At 37.8% G+C, this 25,148-nt stretch overlaps 1 protein-coding gene across 1 annotated transcript; it reads right to left on the bottom strand.

Annotated features, from left to right (window-relative positions):
• Positions 1 to 1,959: 1,959 nt before the first annotated feature.
• Positions 1,960 to 21,436, bottom strand: LOC139710602 (uncharacterized). Its single transcript, XM_071622526.1, has 12 exons — positions 21,164 to 21,436; positions 19,877 to 19,940; positions 16,602 to 16,666; positions 15,098 to 15,318; positions 14,341 to 14,607; positions 10,755 to 10,889; positions 9,969 to 10,118; positions 8,514 to 8,675; positions 7,120 to 7,242; positions 6,519 to 6,770; positions 5,940 to 6,176; positions 1,960 to 5,288 (listed from the first exon to the last, which is right to left on the bottom strand). The coding sequence occupies exons 2-12, from the start codon at positions 19,910 to 19,912 to the stop codon at positions 4,786 to 4,788; spliced, it is 2,151 nt and encodes a 716-aa protein (XP_071478627.1). The 5' UTR covers positions 19,913 to 19,940; positions 21,164 to 21,436; the 3' UTR covers positions 1,960 to 4,785.
• Positions 21,437 to 25,148: the final 3,712 nt, after the last annotated feature.

Here is a 25,148-nt window from a genome sequence, read left to right as displayed (position 1 = left end):
AACTTAAAACTTATCTGTTCCTTTCATACTGAGGACTGTAATTGCTGTATGTCATTAGTATTGGATCTATATCGTATTTTTAATTGGTATATGTTGTATTCTTTATTTGGTATATATTTGTTTTTGTTTACCATTTTCTTATTTGTTGAAATGTTTGAATATGTATATGCATGTAAATATATGATATCTTTTCATTTTTGAAGCGCCATGAGCACTGAAAAATGGACCTGTGCGCTATACAAGTAGCCACTATTATTATTATTATCATTATTATTTATTCGACTCAAATTTTCAGCGGCATCCGCCTTCTTCAGGAGTCTTGACAATATATATATACATGTATATTCATATATACAGATACATTGATATAATATTTCACAGTCAAGTTCGAGATGGCAGGTATAGAAATATTCCTCCCTTTTCCGAAAATTAAACACTATCTCTTTAGTTTTGGTGAGATTTAACTGCAGATAGTTCTTGTCACACCAAGAGGTAAAACGTTCAACTTCGGCCGGGTAACTTGATTCATCCTCATCACTAAGTCTTATAATGATAGTGTCGTCTGCATATTTCAAAATGAATACACTTTCCTTTGCTGATTTACAATCGTTCGTGTACAGGATGAACAGTAACACCGACAAAACACAACCTTGTGGAGCACCTGTGTTCAAAACGACAGGGTCTGAAAAGCAATTTTGAACCCTCACAGTTTGAGACCGATTACAAAAGAAATCTTTTATCCATAACATCAGATAAGATGGTAAATTCATGTGGGGCAGCTTCCGAAGAAGAATGTGAGTCTGCATAGAATTGAACGCCGAGGAAAAGTCTATAAAACACGTGCATATAGCGTCGTGGTTTATCGCTGTGCTGAGCGAGCTCATGTACAAATGTGAGAACAGCAACATTCACAGACTTTTTAGGTTGATATGCAAATTGAAGTTTGTCATGAAGATGGGACACTGATGGATAAAGGAACTGCATTATCTGTCTCTCGAGGCATTTCATGATGATCAAGGTAAGTGCGACTGTGAGAAAATATAAAGAAAATTCAAAATCATCTTATTTTTACATAATGAAAAGGTACCTGACCGACCTACCCCTTTCAGAATATAGGAGGAATTGTATTAGTATCAAGAGGAATAAATGTGTACGACTTTTCATTAAAAAAATGAAATTTTGGGGCATTTTCTTCACTTTTGTATCCATGCGTGATGTTACAAACGGTTGACCTTTGACCCCTGCCCCGCAGACCCCAACCAAAAATAAATAAATAAATAAATAAAATAAAGTTTCGTTGTTAAGAGTCAAGAGTCAAAGTTATGATTTCTTGATGAAAATGAACCCTTGGACTGATAAAGAAAGGAAAATACATTTGTCTACAAAATTTTTTGGTGCAGATTGTAATACTATATAAGGCCTACCTTCGGTATATCGAACAGTAACCAATGCGCTTCTATTACCTCCTATATACTGCTTAATTATGTAGGCAAGTTCAGTAAGTTTCCTTCTTAAATTCTTTCTCTCTTTCTTTCTTTACAGTATTTGTTCATAATTTGTGCTATAGGACTCTCTATGATTATCTGTGTCTATTTATTTACAGTGATACAGCTTGCAGCCATTTTTAAAGTGTTACGTTGTCTATGTACAAGTACATGTACTTTACAGTTGATAACAGCTGACAGTACATGTATTTTTAACTCAGAGCACATATACGTGTATATTTTTAAACAGTTACTATCAAAACAAGACTTAATACATGTAGAAAACAAATCAAACAAATCTTTTTCAGCCAAAAAACCTCGGAAAGATTCCCCCCCCCTTAACTCAATGGAATATCATAAACTATGTTTTTCCCACTCTGTTTTCATATGCAGCTTAATTACTGTCAAGCACATTGCACCAAAACACACAGAGAAGCAATGATGGCAAACAGATCTATATACTTATATCCTGTTTTATTCTAAATCCCTTATTCACATGTACAAATTTCAAAAGAAAAATAAAGAATAAAAGTTCCCATTTGAAAAAGACCAGTTGCTCTCTGGAATGCCAAATGTGGCAGCTTGGATAAACACATGTCTGTATCGTTGCATTGCAATCTGACATTCTTGTGTTACAGTTTGAGCTCAGGTCTAGGGTGCTATCATGAATACATATACATAATACGAACAACAATTCCATCATAACCATTTATTTTCTGGGGAACTACCTCTACAATCATCTTGTTTTCTGTAGGTTTCCTCATGCATCATTTTCTGTTCAAATATGAATACGACATATACATGTACCGTATAGACTGATTTGTGCATCTCCTGTAACTTTACAACAGGCGGATCCAGTAATTCTGTAAAGAGGGGGCGCCTTTACAAAATTAAAGGGGGGGGGGGCATGCAACCCTCCCCATCTTTTCTTGTGATTTCTTTTGTTTTTACCAAAAATAAAAGGGGTGTGCGTCCGGTGCGGTCCTCCCTGGATTCGTCAGTGCTTACTGATATACAGTGTATGTAAGGTTCATTCTGTATTTATTGGATTGTCATTACTATTGTTAATCTGTAGATGTGTCTAATGGAAGAAATTCATGGAAACTTAATAAATGAATAAATGACACTCTATAATAACTATGAGATAAGTAACATCACTGTACATATACTGTTTTTTTCTCCCCAAACTAATAATCTTATATGAGCTAATTGCCCCAGTACTCTAACTAGCATATTCACAGCAATACGAAAACATAATCATCAAAAACTCTGAATAGCATTTGTTTCTGGAGAGAAAAGCATTTCTTGGCTATTGAATGTAGTGAAACTGTGTGGATGTTTCTTCCTTTACTAAATCTTTAGTTTGTTCAAAAACCAAAGAACACCTACCTTGGAAGATATCAGCTGGGGTGTATGTCCATACATTTTATATGATATATATCAGGAATTTATAGCTTTCTGTCACACAAACTTCCAACCACTAATACATAGGACAATACTGACATTATAACAATTATCAGTTCTTAGAATGCATAATAGTACTGTAAATACAGAAACAAAGTCAAACAAACATTATTCATACATATACATGTACCACCATATCAACAGTTATTAAACATATGAGTTTTAACACAAATTTCATTATCAGATTCTGTAATCATCTACTGCTCGGGGGAGATTGTTCCATAATGATGGTGCTATTTTACCAATAGCCCTATCACCAAATGTCTCGGATTTCACAATTATTACAGAAAGGAGATTCTTTGACTTTGAACATGGATTACAACCACGATGATATATGGTTTGATGAGTCTACTGAGGTATGCAGGAGCACTTCCATGAAAACATTTGAATACAAGTGTCAGAACCTCAAACAAGATATGAGCCCTTATCAGCAACCAATAAAGACCATGAAGAACAGGAGTTATATGATCAGTTTTCCTTTTGCGTGTTACAAGCTTTGCGGCTGAATTTTGTTTCCATGAAGTCTTCTGAGCTGAGATTCTGGACCTACAATGAGCAAATCGCCATTGCTAGCCAAATGACAAAAAATGCATCCACAATGAAAGTGACGTATCCCAGGTCTGCATTTTTTGAACTGCTATAAAAAGATACATTAGATTCAGCCTTCATCAAAGAAAATACAAAACTTTGAAAATCATCTGGAGGTCTCCATTAATGCACATAGTATATTAAAACAACAGCCATATCATCCATCAAGAACACAACTTTATTGCCCATCCACAGCAATCCAAGGAGTGGTGCGAAGCAAGAGTCAACTCCACTAACAATATACATAGGCCTACAGTGGACTCCCTCTATAACAAAGTCCTTAGGACCGGCAGTTTTCTTTCATTACATCAAAATTTTATTGTATCTGAACAAATAAACAATAAAAAAGAAACTCATTTGGATAATGTTGCAGCCTGAATTTTTATTTTGTTGTTACTGAAATTTCATTATAACCCTGTTCGTTATTACGGGCAGTTCACTGTGCACTGAAGTTACAAAAGCTCCTTTAGAGGTTTAGTGTATTAAAAATTCAATTTGAACTAACTAAAATCTATTGCTGTCTTCCACAGAAGTGAGTTTGGGAAAAGCATCGTGACGGGAAAACAGATCTCTATACAAATGTTAATGTGGTCTTAATTCTGAAAAGGGCATGCACCTGAGTGGATTCAAGCAACAGTGGCATACAGATGTTTGTCCAGTGTTTTAGAAGTTACAGTCAACTTTGCTTAAGGCGAATCTATTTGGACGGAAGAAAAACCTTCAACTCAGAGAAAATTCGACTTATGAGGGATTAAAATCCATAGAATATAAAGAAAAGAGACTTGAAAAGACCTTTCACTTGGGCAATTATTTCAATTATGAGAGGTCGACGTAAGCAAGCTTGACTGAATATACAGCTGCACAAGTCTGTTCAGGTCCCTGGTGTGAAAGTGTATAGAAGGCAATGCCACACAATACATGTATGTTGAAACAGATTGAAGCAAAACTTGCCAAAGTCTGAGAAAACAGAGAAATATTTAAGCTTTTGTGATGGCCCTTATTTCCAAATTAAATTACAGAGAGAGAGAGATGTGGATACTCTTTCCAATGTACATTGTACATGCATACCAATAAAAAGATGTGCAGTTGATTCCATGTTGCAACTTCATTATCACAGTAACCACGGCAACATGAAGTCGCCATTTTTTCCATCATGGAAACACGACAGAAAAAATTGCATGCCAATGAGAGTAAGATATTGCATACCACACTACGTACTTTCACAGACCACACCTTGAGGAGGGGAGGATTAACTCCGGGAACTCCCTCGCCTCTCTATGAGGTAGAGGGCGTGGTCACACAGGTGGCAGTCTGTGCTGTGGCTTCCATGGAGAACCCTGGCTAGCTCAAGCTGTCTCTGGGAGCTAAAGTTTTCATCAGCAGCAAACCTGCGCATAATGTCAAAAATGCTGCACAGTCTTTGTAGATCCCACCTTACAAGCAAGTCTGCCACGGTTCTCAAGTCTTTGCGCCGAAATACTTGTAGACAGGCTGATGTCTCATGGTATTTCACTTCATACAAATGCTGCAAACATGCGACAAATGTATGAAATGCAGTTTCATCTATGGAATGTGATAATACCATTGCTCCACTGTCTTCGATAGTATTTATAGCTTCTTGCAGTCCTGTGGGACACTTCCCACTGGTGGGTGTGTGTTGTTTGTGAGGACGTTTCTTTGTTGGGTTGATATCAAATTCCTCCATGGCAGTGGTAACATCACCCTCATAGTCACCTCCATCAGGGACAGTGCCTTGAGAAGGGGAATAGATGAGGGAGCACGTGATTAGATTCAGTTTAATCAAGGGGTTTATTTAGTAACTGCAATTCTAATACTGGAAATATGAATGTTGATGGTAGTGATAGTGATAATTACAACAGAAAAACAACAGTAATCACAATGATTGCAAAGTCTACGTATTACTTCAGTGTGTGATGATATTTTGTCATCACTCATCATCCTTGCCTTCTTTGCACCATTTTCACTCACATTTTCCTTATCAATGTCGTCATGATCAAGGCAGTACCTTACATCAGAATGAGGAAATTTGCATATTATAAAAGGAAGTCAAATGAAATCAAATACATTATATGTATATGTCATGCTTCATGTCTCTCTGTAAACATTGACATGATTTTCAAGGGTATGAGGTGGGAGATGCAGAAATAACCAATGAAAGTGGAGCAAACCAGCATTGCAAGGTAGAAACCTTTCCTCCATCTGTTCACAAAATCTTCTCACATCTCAAATGCTCCTCAGTTTACATGAACTATCACATGATATACAGTGTACCAATGTCTAACTCATCATCATCTGCTGATACATAGTGTAAACCCAGGTCAATAGGTCAATATTTGACTACAGCCCCCTCCCCCACTTCTCCCCCCTCCCTCCTCCACTCACCTGTGGTACAGAATGTCTCTTCTCTGAGAAGCCTAAAGTCTTCTCCTTCTTGAATCTTAAGTTTAACAACCTGAATCATCCCTGGGATGAGTCCTTTACACTGGTACACTCCGTCTTGGAGTTCCTCCTCCTTGGAATCATTGACAGTGATGAAAAGACGGCAAGAGTTTGACAAACTGTTTTCAAGCCTAAGGCTTGCCGTCCGGTCTGCAGGTTCAATGGGTAGAAGTGTTGGGGCTGGAGAAAAAGAGAAAGACATCAGATTTAATAACTTCAATTTGGTGAAGACTAGCCATGAGTACACTCAGGCTAGTGTCTATGGGAAAAGGGTGATATAGCAATATCAGCTCATCCTCACCAGGTTAAAACAAAGCTAACAGTGTGTGACGCAACGGTGACTGTCTCTCTGACTTATTTTCTCTTGACATCATTCACAACAACTCAAGCAGTGGAAGACAATCTAGCATGATCCAAACTTTTACAGTCTCTCTCTGTTGCCACCTAGTCTTCTAAGAGAGTAGTATAATACTGCAAGTCTCTAAAATGATGTTTCAAACTAATGACGGAATTTCAACTTACATTCTGTCTGAAACTTTGTTGACCATCGCCAGTTAGTCCTTTGGTTGTCAGAGTTCTCCCTTGTGCCAAGCCTGACCTGGTACCAAACTTTGGGCTTCAAGTCCTTGAACTCCTTTTTACCAGACATCATGAGCTCTTCTCTGATCCAGTCTGGGGAGCTATCCTTTAACTCACCAATCTGGACATAAAATGTGTTCTGAACCACTGGACACTTTACAGTGACAGAAGTAAAGGACCCAGAAACCTGCAAACCTTGTGAAGTCAATGAAAAGAATAAAATGAGTTTTAAATTACCTAAAAATCTTGTTTTGCTACAGTTCTGCGCTCATTTGTTCTACCAACTGATGTACTTAACCCAAACAAATTCATCCTCGAGACATGAAAAATAATAAGTTTGTTCAGATATTTAAGATAGTAAGGTGAAGAGATAATCAATTACTACGGTGAAAAGCATACATCAATATATATCTGCATCTGTTAACTATTAATTTAAAGCTATGGACACACCTGCTAGCCAGTCCATCCCCCCCCCCCCTTACATATAACTGATCAGTAATATCTGTGACACCAACACATGGTCATAAACAGGTGACCGACTCACAGTTGATGGTCAGTGTCTTGACTAGCTCCTTTTTCCGACGTTTGCTGGAACTTTTCCTCCAAATCCTGACTTCATCAGTCCAAAACAGCTGTGGGATCTCCACCATGGATACACTAGATGTCACTGAAAGACATTGCAAGAAATTGATTTGTTTCAATTTTACCTCTGATGCTCCAACAATGCACGAAGTTCAAGATTTCTAATAAAGTGAAATCTGAAAAAAAAAAAAGATGTTAATGCCATATTGGTGGCATTTTACCATATGAAATAGCAAAGAGGTACTAAATGAATTATCAGGAGAAAAGCACTCAGCAATTGACTGACATCACACAAAATGTCCTTTTGTTATCTTGTCTCACTAAATTCATTTGCTTGATTTAAAGACATGGGAGGTTAACACAGACTTTGAAGAAAAATATCATATGCCTTAAAAATAATCTGCATCTTTCCCAAAGTGGATATTCCTCATCAACTTAATCCGTTGAGGATGAGTCCCGAGTATACTCTGGCAGGTGTCTATGGGAAACGCTTGTTGTAGCAAAATCAGTCCATCGTAAACAGGTTAAATATATGACATAAAATCCAATCTGTGACAATGGCATGATTGTGAGAGAGGGCTTTGAAGTTAAGGGTCAAATGGAGCATGCTGAGTGGCTCTTACAGTGTGCAAAAAATTAGAAAGTTTAAAACTCCTCTTCAACCAATATTCTGCAAAATTTTATGTGTCAGTAGCAAGTCAAATTATAAAGGAGAGTGCACTTTTTACCCCCAAAAATGAAATCTTGTAGAATTTCTTTAGATTTTCTGTATATCATTGTCCAGCAGTGACATCATGAATCATGTAGTCTTCTCTTCACATGGCGGGCGGAACCGTGGGGGCCCGGCCCCCACACTTTTTGTGCACCATACAAAGGAATACATAAATTGTCATCACGTTGGGCCCCCACACTCTACGTAAGTGGCACTAAATAGAAATAGATAGAGATTTTGAAGTGTGAGCGAGGTAAGGTTATGTTTTTCCACTGAAGACCTTTTTCTTTTTTGTGTGTTAGCTAAAAAAAAACGAAAAAATGGAAGGGGAGAGATGAGCTGAGGATCTTTTTTTTTTTCTTCTTTTTGCTTGTCACCTGAAGAAACTGAGAAGTAGGCCACCACACTTTTGAAAACGCTCCGCCGGCCCTGCTTCAAGCAATATGGCAGCACTAAACCTTTACAAATTCATATTTCTTAAACAGTTTGTCTGACTTTCCTCAACTTCACTGATGTGATCTCATATTATAGGATTCACTCAATTGACATGTGTATTTGGAGAAACTGCCCCAGCCTTTAACTACCAGGACCTCACGTATACAGCTCCATCCTACACAGAGTGTTCCTACTGCTATACTACTTACATGTACATTGCCACTTCTTGCCTGTCTTGGCTAGACACATCCCTTTCCACGACTTTGCTGGAACTTTCTCTACTATGATCTTCTTACAGTCAGAGCTCCACACGGAGTCCAGGCCACGAATAAACCCACTTTGAAAATCTGACGTTTCTAAGGTGACAGAATCTGCCAAAAAGGGGAAGAAAATATAGTAGAAGACAAATAAAAAACATTCTTTCAATAACAACAAATAGAGCATCATATTGGTAAATAATGGAACTTTGATATATAAAGAGCTGTTTTTGACAACTAAATATGTCTTTGTTATATCAGAGACACTGTAAAACAAATGAATGTAAAAGGAACAGGATCTACAAAATCACCTTGTGGTAAATATGTTTCTCTTTATACATTTGTATCTGACCTTGTAATAAAGGGACTTTCTGTATTACTGCAACATTTTTTTTATTTTTTTTACTTATGGTATGAGTAACAAGCTATTTGGGAGATCTGATGTAAGTTTATGATCTCTACATCGCATGTGGTAGGCCTACCCCTCTGTGCTATTCTGCAATTCCTAAGACGTGCATTAGGTTTGACAAGATAATAATGCATTTGTCAGGAATGCCATAAAATGCCCTGTGAATGATTCTAGAACAGATAATGGAGCTACAGAAATACTGTGGATCATCATCATCATCATCAACTTTAACGGTCTAGTGCTTAACAAAGAAATGCATATATCATATACATATACACATGCATACATGTACATGTAAATGAATATAGTCAGTACATACATAAATATGATAATATGTGTAGACATACATGCACAGACTGTTGTATAAACATAATATACATGTATACTTACTTGTACTTTCATACATACATACATACGTACGCACACTGTGTACATACACATGTACATACATACATACATACATACATACATACAGTGTACATACATACATACACAGGACACAGACATACAATCATATAACATACAGTGTACACATACAAATGGTTCATACAAACATGCACAAGGAGAAATCAGGAGAAAAACTAAGATATACACATAATTAAGATTGTGCCACTGTAAAGGTTGTGAAAGTTACCTGTTTATGAGACATTGCGAGACATCATGTGATGTTATCCAGGACTGGTCATATATTACTCATCTTTTTTAACTGCTTAATTTCCTCTACAATTTCACTGATTTGTTACTTTCCTTTTTTCACAGAATTTTGTTAAAGATCACTTTTCTTTTGGGATACGTAACTTCCTTGAATAAGAAGTTGACTTGCACGTTGTCCTTTCTTCAGGATCTGTGGATTGTCCACGGTAACAAATTCCTTTCGAATCACCCAATTCAATTTAATCCATATATTTTCTTTTATTGCACACACTCTTTGGACTAAGTACACACAATGCCATTTAAAATTCATTTCATTTTATACAAGAATGAACCAGTTTACATACCACCTAACTCCATTTGATCTTCTGAACAAGCTGGATGGTAGCCACGTGAAATGTGATTCTGACAGCTCAGGAAACACCAGCAACCGAATACAGTACCAAACAGAGCAGAAACCGCAGCAACGCAAAAAATAAATATGTGTAAAGGTGTCCCTATCGGTAATAGCAAGAAAAACACACACAAACAAACAAAAGGCACTTTGAGAATGATTTCCTAGAGAGAACATACATCAAACATCTGAGAATATTTACAGTATGTTTGAATCAGTGCATTAACACTTATACACTAGAACCACATCAAAAATCCTAAAATGAAAAGCTTTTGGTTCAAAGTGGTTCTGAAGATGGCTCTAGCAGTAACCAATTACACATGTTTCCATATTTTAGTACATATTACCTTTCCTCAGAAACCCTAAATATACTTTTACACCACTTTGCCCTAACCCCTAGCATACTTTGTATGCTCATCAGCATAGAATTAAATGTCCTGAAAGTAACTGTCAATAAAAACAGGGATCATGTCATCCCCTAAAGTCTTTTGCATCACATCTTCTCGAGACCTTAGTAAGATTAAAATAACATTGTTTGTGAGAAACCCTAAATATACTTTTACACCACTTCGCCCTAACCCCTAGCATACTTTGTATGTTCATCAGCATAGAATTAAATGTCCTGAAAGTAACTGTCAATACCACAGGGATCATGTCATCCTCTAAAGTCTTTTGCATCACATCTTTTTGAGACCTTAGTAAGATTAAAATAACGTTGTTTGTGTATCCACACACTCACATGACTTGGTTTTCTTAGATTCATCAGGTTGGGAAGGTGACTCTTGTGAGAAATGACTTTCATCAGTGCTGTGACTTGACGTCATCAACCGCTCTGTTGAACTTTGGGCAGGCTGGAGCGTGGTCGCTGGTGGTACTGATGAAAAATTAACAAAAACAAACATGAAAACGAAACATACATGACACCTATCTGATAAATCAACAAGGTTTAGCTTACATGACTTTATATTTCACTATCACTTTGTAGAGAAGTATTTTCTTTTCAGTGAGCACATACACATGATCAAAGGATAATTTCACTTCATTTTCCAATCTCTACAGGACTAATTTAGCTCTTCAACATCATACCCTGTATTCACTCTATACACAACGTTATCAAAGCCATACTTTCATTTTTTTAATCCTATACTGCTCAGGGTAATAAAACATGATTTCTACATGTGCCTGCAACGGTGCACTTCTTGAAATATCCATATTAATGTATCATTTGATAAACAATTTTTTTTTTTTTTTTTTTTTGGGGGGGGGGGAGTATCAAGAGAGGTCAGTAGAAACTGAGAAGAAACAAGGAAAAGTAGAAATTACGCGGTGCGTAATATATGTCCCCGCCGGAAGTAGCATTTAGTAGCAAAATGTACAATATAGGTAAAAACTCAAGGTCAAAGGTCAAAGAAGTCAAAGGTCAAAATTCTGTGTAGAAATTTTGAAGCCCTCACCTAGTGCCATCATATAAAGCAAACGGAAGTGAAATCGGGTTAGAAATGGCAAAGGAGTAGCATTTTGTAGCCAATGTACAATATAGGTCAAAAATCAAGGTCAAAGGTAAAAGAAGTCAAAGGTCAAAATTCTGTGTAGAAGTTTTGAAGCCCTCACCTAGTGCCATCACATAAAGCAAACGGAATCGTAATCGGATTAGAAATGGCGAAGGAGTAGCATTTTGTAGCAAAATGTACAATACAGGTCAAAGGTCAAAGAAGTCAAAGGTCAAAATTCTGTGTAAAATTTTTGAAGCCCTCACCTAGTGCCATCACATAAAGCAAACGGAATTGAAATCGGATGAGAAATGGCGAAGGAGTAGCATTTTGTAGCCAATGTAGGCCTACAATATAGGTAAAAAATCAAGGTCAAAGGTCAGAGAAGTCAACGGTCAAAATTCTGTGTAGAAGTTTTGAAGCCCTCACCTAGTGCCATCACATAAAGCAAACGGAATCAAAATCGGGTGAGAAATGGCGAAGGAGAAGCATTTTGTAGCCAATGTACAATATAGGTAAAAAATCAAGGTCAAAGGTCAAAGATGTCAAAGGTCAAAATTCTGTGTACAAGTTTTGAAGCCCTTACCTAGTACCATCACTTAAAGCAAACGGAATCGAAATCGGGTTAGAAATGGCGAAGGAGTAGCATTTTGAAGCAAAATGTACAATATAGGTCAAAGGTCAAGGTCAAAGGTCACAACTGAAATTCTGTGTAGAAGTTTCAAAGCTCCCATGTAGTGCTATCATATTAAGCAAACAGAATCAAAATTGGCTAATAAATGACAGAGAAGTAGCAAATTGAACATTTTGATCACACACGGACGCACAGACAGACAGACAGACGAACGGACGGACACACGGACACACACACGTACGGAGCCCGTTTCATAGTCCCCTGCTCGAACTCGTTCGGCGGGGACAACAAGCAATTATTCCTAAATTTGCTACCTTTTTTAGTTTTTTTTTTCTTATAAACAGTCATACATGATTGAGTAGTTGTAGTCAGCTGTTTTTATATGACTTCTTGTATGCAAGCCTTCTCATTTTTCAAACTTACAAATATTCATGAGAATGAAGTTGGGGCAGATCTGAGAGTTGAATGTATCAGACATGATGTTCTTGAAACAGAGATGATTTATGAAGATTATCAAAGTGGACAAACTTTTTTTTTTCGCTTTGCATACAGCATCTACACGTATGTAAAGAGCAATTTTCACAATAACAAAGTTTGAGACTCCAACCCTAGGCATCTCAAAAACTGGAGATTCTCCAGTCTGTAACCCTAGGAAACTGGAGACTCTGATATCGGAAACATGAGCACAAAATTATGTGCTGATAGCGCATATCAAGATCTTGGGAGTGCAATGTCCCTTGTGGTTGGAATGGGGGGGGGGGGGGGGAGGGGGGTTATACATGCTGCTGTATACATGTACATGTTAATTCTCTGGTGCTACCTTATCCTTATTTTTTAAACGGTGACACAACATTTGCTCCTGCAATAATTGCTCTGGTCTTATTTTCTCTGAGGACTTAGCATTAGGGTTGTGATAGGGTTTTAGATGAAGTTTGATGTGAGGATCAGGATTAGGGTTAGGAGAGTTACGTTTGTGGGTACAAATCATGTTTGGCTTTAATAACGTGCAGATATTCCATGGGAGCAATTATCGTAGGAGCAAATGTCATGGAACCTTTTTAAACATATAACACAAAACTGATGTTGGGCAAGAGAAAGTTTAAGTCCAAGCTGGACAAACTATACCTCAAGTGAGGGAGAAACAGCTAAATCTGGAGAAATTCAAACTTAAGTAGGAGAGTGAGAGATTTTGATAAAAATGGTCTCAAAGTGGGAAAATTGGAGTAATCTGCAAAGTCTAAAGCTGAGCAGAAGATTGACTGACACAGCAATGACTGATGTCTGCCGAGCAAGTTAACTCTATATGTGCCACGTTCGCATGCCTGACTCAAACAACGGCGTGCCAACTTGGCATATTCTGCTCAAATGCACAAACCCACCCAACTCCCCAAAACGCCAGTGTAAGGAAGGCATTCATCGCGATTCCGTTCCTCTTGCATTTTATGTCATGTAGTGACTGACTAACAAACGGCCTTCCCCACTGGATTTGCATGTAAATTCTAAGCTTCTACCACGGTGTGTTTGGAAAAGTATTGCTTTTACAGTAATGTAGCTACATTTGTATACTGGTCATTTGAAAGGAAAACAATCATAGATTTGTCATCCAATGTAAATCACAGCAAAGCTTGGCATTATCTCTACAACTTTGCTCACTTCATGTCTTTATTCACTATAGAAGTTACATAGATTTGTAAAACAGAATGTTTTCTCGAAGCATGATTTCTTTTGCATCTCAGAATAATTTGGCACACAGTGGGTTTCTACCATGGCACATAAAGAGTTCAAATAGATTTTAATAGGTAAACAAAAAATTGTGAGCATCATTATGTTGCTCCAGATATCATCAATGGGAGTTATTTAGCAGGTGTTTACAGATTTCTGACTACAGCCTTCTTGCATTAAGAAATAGAGGTTCCTAATATCAGGTATATATGGAAATTTCTAGAGAACATACAGTACTGTAGACATGAGACAAAATGGCCTGAAATCAGCAGGAATTACTTAACTTCTTACATAATATCACATGGATGTCATACCTTATTGAATGTGACTTGAATGCCTTAGTTTGAATATCATAATTTCACTTGCATCAACTTCATTGAATGAAGAAGCTAAAGTGATAAAATCACCCAAACTGGCCATCACGAAATGATACAAGAGACTTTATCAGATCAGCTGACCTAATAGTATACTGCACGTACCATATGTGTAGTTTAATTGTATGGTTGCCTTCCCAGCGGAGATGCCCTCTGCCCAAAATGCTTCACAGCTATAGTTGCCTTGGTCATCTTCTCCAAAGTCATTGATATCATAACTGTGAGTCGCGGTAGCTCCGTCAGTAAACTCCACTAGTTTGATGATATCTCCAAGTGGACCGTACCATTTTATGTAGGGGACAACTGGCACTGACTGGACAGAGCATGTGATGATGGTAGATTCCAGGGATTTTGAAGACGTGATATTTACAGCTGAATCACAAAAAGCAGAAAATAAACACAAATCATGATGAATGAGTTTCTCAAGTATATCAAAGACAGCTGGGGTGTTTTGACAAATCTTACCGTAATATAAAGCTATTAGGAATGAGAGATAGACATTAAATCGGGGAAAAACTGAGTCATAGAGTTGGGCATGCTTTCATTATGTATGTGTTTGTTTGGAAACATCTAACAATTTCTTTTTTCACTACTTCAAGCAGTTTCGCTATCTGCACAAAAGGAGAGACAAAGGAAAATAAATACAAATGGCTATTGAAATAATATGTTTGGGTTTTTTTTTCCTGAGATAGTAAAATATGAGTGACATATCTACATCTCTCACTTTGGCTGTACTCAATCTAAAGCCACACTGGCAATGCTAATGATGGGAGTTGATGATGTTTGGTATTATGATGTCATAATGTATTCTTTATACATGTAGTTCCATGTGATGCCATTGATAGCTGTTGTAAATGCTCACTTGGCCTGGAGTACTTCGGTGCTCCTCTTGACCAAACCGAGTGGCAAGCTCGGTATCTCATCTCCTTCGTTTCATCTGGAGGAGGGCCCATCACATCTGGCCAACACCAGAAGGGACAATGACCCCAATTTCTCTTGGAAGTTTCAAGGTCATAGTAAAAGGTCGTATCGTTTCCAAAGATGATATCCTTTCGGCATTTTGCACACGGTGGACAGTATTCACTGAAGAGACACACATGAAAGAAATGGAACAAAATAAACAGTGTACAGGAAAGTTATGACAAACACATTACAACAAAATTTCATTACAGTAAAGTGAAAATTCAGGTCCTAAAGTGATCATTTACATGTCTGTATAATAATGTTTGTTCAGTGTTAATTAAATTTTCATATAATGAAAGAAAACTGCCAGTCCTGAGGACTTTGTTATAACTGGAGTTGCTTGTATCGAGGCAAAAAATCATGACCTCTGTTGTCAATGACTTGAGCAAAGACACTAGGATTTAACAAACAGAATGGTAAAGACTTAATTGCACCTGAAAAGAGAATAGTAAACTCACAGACTAGTACAGGTTTGCATTGATCTACCATAAAAATGGTATCATGGCACCATCTCTTCATCTATGTAAATTTGGTCACAAGATGACATAATTTTGTATGAGTCTGTCATTGCCTAATTGCTCAATAATCTTCAGTAGTTTTTTTTTTTTTTTTTTAACCACAATTCAAGGAGAGGGTGTTATAACTGTCTCATCAAATTGTTGTAGAACACTGTTGATTTGCAAGCAACTTCAGTTTTTACAAGGGGATGGGGTTGGAAGCTGTCAATTTAATCATCCCTGCTTCTAGCCCCTACACATAACAAGTAATACAATTTATTCTAGTTACCAATGTTGTATTGATATTAAATACATAATGATTATGTTTATGCATGGTGATACAACATTTGTCCCTGCAGCAATTGCTCCAGTCTTATTTTCTCCAAGGACTTAGGGTGAGGGTTGAGATAGGATTTTAGGTTTAGTTTGAAGTGAGATTAGGATTAGGATTAGGGTTATGTTTGTGGGCCGAACTTATGCTTAGCTTAACATGCAGATATTTAATGAGAGCAATTGTTGCAGGTCTGGGACAAATGTCATGGAATCATATGTACATGTTTATACTGTCATTGATTTTGCTTGAAATGAAATAAATCAAATTAAATGACTTTACAATGAAATATGTTTGATAACCTCTTGTAAAAAAAAAAAAAAAACAAAAACAAAACAAAAACAAAAACAGGGTCAATTATGCAAGGAATCTCTATATTTACTTGGACCTCAAGACTTAAAATCTAAAAAGTTAAGAGTTCAAAATAATAGTTAAAATAGAAAAGATAAATCACAAACATGATGAACAGGAGAACTATTACAAACAGCACTTGAAATTAAGACATCTCAATATCCTGCTTCTAAACGACTGATTAAAAGTTGCACTTCACACTGATGCTTCAATGATTCCATTACTTTGACTGACAGGCGTCTCGGTTTGTGCAAGAAGGCAAGGAATGGCAGAAACACACCAACAACAACTGTAGACATGGAGAAATAAAAGACAAAGAAAAAAGACAATATTTTAGTGTATCAATTGAGATTATAAAATTAAGTAATTAATGTTTCCTGTTTGTTTGTTTGTTTTTTGCCTTGCTTCCTGAAACTAAAAACTGAGAAGTTTCAAATTTATTAACATGACACATTCTAGACATTTGACTAGTAAAGAGTCCTAAAAATGATATTGTGGGTAATTGCATATTGTTGTCAAACATCATCATTAACATTCAAATGGGCCATTAGCATAAGGAATTCAAATTCTCGAAAGCTCTCAGATCAATAAACCTCTTCCAGACCAAATCGTTCTTGGATACACGATGATGTACAGATATATGATGTATGATATGGATCATATTTAGGTGTCTGATGCCTGTATGTCATGTGAATACAGGATCATCTCAAGAGCTTCCATCACCCAAGAGTCATAAGGCCCACAAGCTAGACATCGAAAAAAGGTCCAAGAGTCCTGTAACACCCACGAATCATGCAGCCCACTAGTCATGCAGCCCTAGAGCTAGACCACCAAGAAAAATAGGCCTACGAGCTAGACAATAAGTAGAACAGGCCTATGAACTAGACACTATGCGAATATGGCCCAAGAGCTTGACATTATGCAAATAAGGCCCAAAAGCTGGATACTATGAAATAAAGGTCCATGAGCTTGACATTGTACAGTTGAGGTGATGGGCCTTATTTGCATAGTGTCAAGCTTGTGGGCCTTGCAACCTATTGTAGTGTCTAGCTCAGGGACTGTTTAGCTTTTGTCCTCTATACAGATGAACCTCTCGTATCCGGACAAGTCGGGACCGGGGTTCATCCGGATAAGGGATTTGGCCGGATACGGGAGACTCAATGCTTTATACATGTACATATACATACACATGTACTGATGTGGCCCATTGTAGTACCACATGTAGTAATGTGTATACTGCAACCTTTTCATTGTTACATTTGGGGATGTTTGGGGAAGTTGAAATGTCTGAAGGTAAGCAATTTGGAAAGAAATTTGATGTAATGTATGTTAATCATGTTGGAAGTAATATGTAATTCATGTGTGTTTGGGTAGGAGTTGTCAAGGACATCCCGTAATTATTAAAAAAAAAAAAAATCATGGCGAGATTGCGTCCGTATAATAGAGAGATCCAGATAAAGGGAGGCCGGATAAGAGAGGTTCAACTGTACTTGATGTTGACGTAATGGGCCTTGTTCACTTTAGTGTCTAGCTTGAGGGCTGTGTGACCCATGGGCTGTACGACTTGTGGGTGTCAACCATGTGACGTGCACCATGAATACATTTTTTTACACCAGTTAATCAAAATGATGGTTTGAACATCATTGTTTAGTTGTTCAAGTGTCAGCGTAAATATTTTACAATTCATTTCCAGCACATGTAACATTATTATTGGGTTTATTGAGTATTCAGTGCAGTCTTCTCTTACCAAATAGTGTTATCAAATTTATATACTTGTGACCACCCAGCTCAAAACCCACAAAAATTTGCAGATAAGGATTGTCTGTACTGTACAGTAATAGACCAAAATATGTAATTTGAGTTGACTGACTTAATTTTTTTAAGTTTGTCTTATCTGGGATAGTTATCATTTCTCTCCCTGCTGTCAAAATTTGGTGGCTTAAAACAAAACTGAAAGTGAGACATTAGCAATTTTTCTGAACCATATTTCACTGGGAAATAGATTTCTTTTCTTTTTTCATGGATACTTCATCTGGTCTTGACTGTAAACTTAAATCCTGGTTTCTTCCTTTTCTATGAGCCAGTACCTCCTAACTTTCTCTTATCACTCTTTCAAAGCGTGTCTAATTTAAACAAGTTATCTGATTATAATTTCAACACTTAGAACTTACCTTTTTAATCTTTGTAAAAAATAAACTAGATATATCGCTACGGCTACTGATATGCCTCCGCCATAATGCATGGTTCTCCTAATAGGTCTATAGTACAATGTCTTGACAATGTGTGATGACAGTTTCACACAATTGGCAAAATACTAAAATGACAGGTTTGACACAAATGTGCTGAATGTTCGCTTTCCTAGAACTAGGTTCAATTGGATGAATGATTAAAATGTCAGAGTGCAGGTACAATGTATTTGGGGAACTGATGATTTTTACTTGACTTTTGACCCTTTTATAAGTTTATGCATTGAGTAATTTTCAAGGTATTGAGAAAAAGTATAATTTCAGTATCAAATGGGAAAATAGCATTATCTAAACCTGGCCTTTGACCTTTGACCTCACAGTTCCAAAGAGAATCACTGTTAGGTTGAACATGCATAAATATGTAAGTTTCATGATGATACTTTGAGTTACTTTCGAGATATGGAGGAAAAAGTGCAATTTAGCACTTTCACTTGACCTTTTACCTTTTGACCTTTGACCTTTTGGCAAGAAACTTCCCCAAAAATATATATTGGGTAATACATGCCATACATCAAGTTTTTAAAAAAAAAAAACCTTCAGGCATATTGCATTTTAAGGAAAGTAGTGATATTTTGAGGAGTTGATCTTGACCTTTGACCCCCCTGACCTTTGACCCATGACCCGTAACTTCCCTAGATAATCACTGCCCATCGGTACAAGCATATATACTAAGTTCCATGAAGATACCTTGAACCATTTGCGAGATATGGAGAAAAACATGAAATTTCAATTTTTTTTTTCACAAAATAACCTGTGACCTTTGACCCTGTGACCCTAAAATCCACACAAAGTATTATCCCCAAAGGATATACCCTCATACCAAGTTTGATGTAAAACCACCACACGGTTCTTGAGATATCGACAAAAACAAAACGGTACGGACGGACGGACGGACGACCCGAAAACATAATGCCTCCGGCCACTTCGTTGCGGAGGCATAAAAAAATAATAATGTTGCCTACTTATTGTGGGTTTTGAGTGGAAGATCACTGGAAGTCATGTCTGGATTTATACCCAACTGTGGCCATGGCTTAAATGACTCTTTTTTTAAAGACCATTGAACTGTGATTGCCCTTAGCAATGACTTTTGAGCTGTCCACACTATCAAATTCAGGCACATCATTGTCTAAATATTTCTCCCCTTTCCTGTATAAGACAGAATGGATGAGTAATAACTTTAAAAAGGTTTAGTGACCTTTGAACCTCAAAATAACTGTTGCATTTCTTATCTTGATAGATAGATTAAATTGTACCTTCACGAACAGGGTTGACAGAATGTGATGCTTCATTTCCACTGGGTTACAGCGCACTTCAAACCTGTCAATGTCAAAGACAAAACATATAAATGGAAATCTACTCATTAGAAAATGTATACAGATGGTGTATCGATCAAATCATCTTTCTGTTCAAGCATATTGCTAATGCAGTTGAGATAAATGTGAATACCCAGTACTTGTTATTTATGAAAACAAAGATCCTTTAAGTGGTAGTTACAATGACTTATCATAACAGCAGGGATTATGACGCACTGATTCTATCCAATAGCACAAAATTCTTAGTGAAGGCACAGCAAGAGATCATGTGACAGAGGGTATGAAGCTACGCAAATATTGAAAAAGAAAGGCCCATTTCATTTCGTACCAAAAAAAAAAAAACCCAAGTGCTATACATGCCTTGTCAAAACTCCTGCTATTAGATCATCCTCGTTTCCTGTAAAATGGATGTCACGGGTTCGATTAAAACCCATAATATGGAAAACAAACCTCCAATAGCACGTACGAGTTATCATAGACCGGAGCCCCTAATCTATGCACTGCCGGAGTGGTTGCGCTTTCAAAATCTGTGACATGATAGACCTGATTATGGTACCCGTAATCATAATTGATTTTGCTCTTGTTAGATCTGTGTGTATCAATTAGACTGAGAGAGCGAATTTGCGAAGTGACATATCGTCTTTACTTCGTGATCTCAGCTAGTATATAATCTTCTGTACAACACGATGTTGGGTACATCATGGAGTTGAGCGAAATATTGGTCTGTATCTGTTTGTCGGGTAAACGTTCTGCAGAGACTGCGTCTGGTTTTACGGAATCCCTTTATAGAGACGCTGCATGATAAGTAGGGCAATAATAAAAATCGGAGTATCTAATAAAAAATAAATAAAAACTCCTGCAGACAGACCATTTCATTTTTCTGTCTAATCATGGAGTGGTGTTAGCATTGGCACTGATTCTACTTCACAGATTTTTGGTAGTCATGCCATAATTGACGAAGAATATGGTTTCTCTTTGCCAATTGTCTACTTTACGGCCCTACCTAACCTGTAAAGAAGATGGGTTGGTTAACCAGCAGCCTCATTAAATACGCATAGCGTACCGTCGCAGTTAGGTTAATTATAACTAGATCTATACACAGTTCAGTCGCTGTATCTGTTGCTTCGAACAGCGTCTGGTCGGGCTATAGATGGGTATAATCAAGATTATCTATTCTCATAATATACTAATATATTTTGCATCGGAAATACTGACTGCATTCTTTACCTTCGATCACCTTCGCCACGCTGTGCTGCGAGCTGCGTTGTCGTTGTGTTTCACCCCGGTCTGATGTTGCTGAGCTGCTATGCTACATGTAGCTAGCTGGTTCGCGACAAACGCAACGAAACTGACGGTCGCACGAGTTTCTTCCTATGAAGCATTGAAACCAGACATTCTTGAAACAACCTGAGACCAACTGAGATAATAACCAAATCACCAAGTACACTCTTTGCCCTTTGTTGGCATTTTTGACGAGTTCCATTCAAGAGACGCCGGGGCCGGTCCCACGTCAGCAGCGTAGCGACTGCACACTTCACTTGCCAGTAGAATTTGTAGTGTGTTTAGCCAAGGAGGTACTAGGCAAGCTATGTGTGTTCTCGCAACAGTCTAGGGGATTTCCCCTCTCTTCAAGCGAGACGTGCGTAACAACCGCGCACGCACAATCCCAGACCTCGGGCTTGGGATTCCCACAAGAGGATCGATTTTTATTATTGTACGAGTTCCTTGTCATTTGATTCTTATCTAACTAAATTTCAATGCCTGTATAGAACTTCCCTTGCGAAATTTAGGTGTCTTAACCACCTTTACCTGTACTTTCTACAAAACTGTGTAGTTTTTGTAACCATAGGGGTCCATTAGGGGATGAATTTCATTATTTATTTGAATGTCCAAAGATAGAGTCATGCAGAAAAGTTTGTCAAATCATTATTATTGTTACATCGAGCAGGACCCGCCCAAATACATTGAAGTTGAATCAGTTATTCCACACAGAATGTAATAAGGAACTGCTTAATCTAGCTAAATTTTCAATAGAAATAATAAAGCTCCCCTTAACGTGAAACTTTAGTATTGTTCATACTATTCTTTGATATCTTAAAGGGATGGTACAGTATTGGTGAAGATGAGAATTGGGCTTTTAACTTTTTTGCGAGATACCAAGAAAACACTTATGATATAGTACAGAGCATACCATTTTAAGAGGAATTCAATGTTTTATTTGATTATCGGGTTTGGAATGACTGAAACATCCAAAAACAAAGTAAAACAAAGCGATCGTAAATATAGTGTGGGTCCCACACTTTATTATAATCGCTCTTTTTTGGATATCTCAGCCATTTCAAAACCAATTTTCATCAAATAAACATTGAATTCCTCATAGAATTACATGCTCTTTCATATTTCATAAGAGGTTTCTCATTATCTCACGAAAAAATGTTAGAAACCAGAAATTAGGTCTCAACCAAAACTATACGATCCCTTCAAATTTGTTAGTTTATCAATGTGTAGATATACTGTTCAATTGTGTTTTGTCAGTTACATACTTCCCGGTTAATTTTTTTTTTTTTTTTTTTTTTTTTTTGTGATGACAAGTGATGACACCTTATGTGTTATTCCTTTGTATGGTGCACAAAAAGTGGGGAGGTTTCACCGGCCATGAAAAGTACATTGTACATATTATAAAGTGGCTATGGCCCTGCCTCGGGTTTCATCCACTGGTTTCATCAGCTGTCAAGAAAAAAAAAAGCCTTACCCACACTGCTGAGTGATCTGGTGCGCAAACACACATACACACACACACACACACACACACACACACACACACACACACACACACACACACACACACACACACACACACACACACACACACACACACACACACACACAACTTTAACCACGTTGTTTGTATCCTTTTTTTTTTTACTTTTCTGCTGCCACTTCCGGGGGACAATGAGGGAGTGGGGGCATCCCACATGCATGATTAGACTAATGTATTTCTATGTATCATCCAATAAAAGAGTGCTGGCCCTCCCCCCCCCCCCCTTGGGTTCCACCAGCCCTGCAACAAGCTTTATTTTGATGCTGGAGGTTTGATTTTTAAATCTCTTCTAAGGCAATGCTGAATGTGCACAGTGGAAGGACAACATTTTTTGTTTTCATTTCTGCACTATTGAATCCTTGCTTTCTTGCAGTAATAAAAAATAAATAAAACACGCTTCTTCGGAGGTGTGCTTTGCAATAAACCTCGTCAGGAACTAAAAATTCCTAAAAAACAAGTGATGGATGTGACATCCGCGATGGTGGTGGTGTGAATGATAGTGGTTGTCATGGTGACAATGTGATGGTTGTGTTGGTAATAAAGTGGTGATTTGATGGGTAGTGATGGTATAGGGCCTAGAAGTAATAGTGATGATGTGGTGGGAAGTGGGGGTAATATTGTGGTAATGGTGATGATAATGGGTGATGGTAATGGGTAGTGGTGGTAGTAGTGGTGATGTGATAGTAGTGGTGGTAATAGTGACAATATGATGGGAAGTGGTGATAATAGCTAGTGGTGATGCATGGGCGTCACCAGGGGGGGTGCGTTGGGTGCGAACGCACCCCCCTTCAGATCCTTAAAAAAAAAAAAAAAAAAAAAAAAAAACAGTCTGCGAGCGACCTCAACGCCGGACGCTAAATAATTATTCTTTTCTATTTTTTTTTTCTATTTGGCACCAGGGACACAAACACACACACACACACACACAAGAAAATCGTCGGCAAAAACAATTCGCACCCCTGGTTCTGGCAGCACTGATTTTATACATATCTATTAGTATTCTACAGTGTTTACTATTTATCGACCGTACTGTACATCGGTACGATACGGACCACTTCACGTTTGCATGTACGTGTGCTACTTACAAGTATGTAGGGTCTATGTACGTTACTTCTGACCAATCCATATTGCCAGCCCAAGAGCGAACCTTAGCCTCATTTAAAAAAAAAAGAAAAAAATGGAGGGGCAAGCATATTTTAGTTCCCCCCCCCCATAATTAATAATTCCCGAAATGAGAAGATTTTCTTGCTTTTGAAAGAACACAAAAATGTTGCCCTCATAAAAATATTGGAAGGCAAGCGCACCATTTGCTCCACCCCACATAATCATAATTCCCGCGATGAAAGGATTTTCTTACTTTTTTGTTAGAATTCAAGAAATCTGTCCAATTATTTCACCCAAAAGCAGTGGCGTAACTACGGGGGGGGGGGGGGGGGGTGCGCCCCACTCCCAATCCGCTGGTTTAAAAAAAAAAAAAAAAAAAGATTTACCGAAATAGTAGTTCAAGTGTTAGTAAACTGCTTTTGAATGAAAGGGTGATCCAGAAATAAGATATTTTTCTATGATTTCTTTTAACCATGATTAAATAGGTATATAGTGTGAAACATTGTTCAAAAAGCCCGGACCCGACAAAAGATTGTGATTCCTGGATGGCATTCTGCATATACAAGCAGGATGTGCGCAGTGTACTCAGTACATCCGAACGAAGAGTCGCTACAATGTTGCGCAATGTGATGTAGAGTGTACACCTTTGTACCTTACGCTTCGTTATATCAAAGCTAGATCATTGCATTTTGCAGTGTTTCTTTACATACTAGTCTATATAAAGATGTCTTGCATTGCCAATAAAAAGACTTGACCTGGGCTAATTCCTAACTTTTCCATGTATATGATACACACACACAAACAAACACGCACAATTAGTTTAGGGGATGCTCTAAAGTGCAGATTTTGGACATCCTTTCCCCGCTTGGTCACTTCGACGCCACCTCGCTGGTCATACCTCCCCCAGTCATGAACATAAACCCACACCCTGGACTACCAGTGGCGGATCCAGGGGGAGGGGCGCACCGGGCGCCCCCCCCCCCCCCCCCATTTGATTTCCAAAGCGAAAAAAAAATAATAAAATAGCTGCAAACGGCAGTTTTGGGACAGTAAAATGTCAATTTTTTCAAGCTCGCTCACTCCTCTCGCTCGCATTTAGTCGTAATGCCATTCTCCTGAAGTTGCTGCCAGTAATTGCCGGCAGTTGCGCTTGGTGCGCCCCCCTTAATTTCCAAAGCGAAAAAATATAGCTATACAAACGGCAGTTTGGGGACTGTAAAATGTCAAAATTTTCAAGCTCGCTCGCTCCGTTCGCTCGCATTTAATCTTTATGCCATTCTTCTGATG

The sequence above is a fragment of the Diadema antillarum genome, unplaced genomic scaffold, assembly GCF_040938485.1.
Source record: "Diadema antillarum isolate AM-2024a unplaced genomic scaffold, OU_Dant_1.0 seq00001547_RagTag, whole genome shotgun sequence".
Taxonomy (NCBI): domain Eukaryota; kingdom Metazoa; phylum Echinodermata; class Echinoidea; order Diadematoida; family Diadematidae; genus Diadema; species Diadema antillarum.
This window is presented reverse-complemented; position numbering and strand designations above follow the sequence as displayed.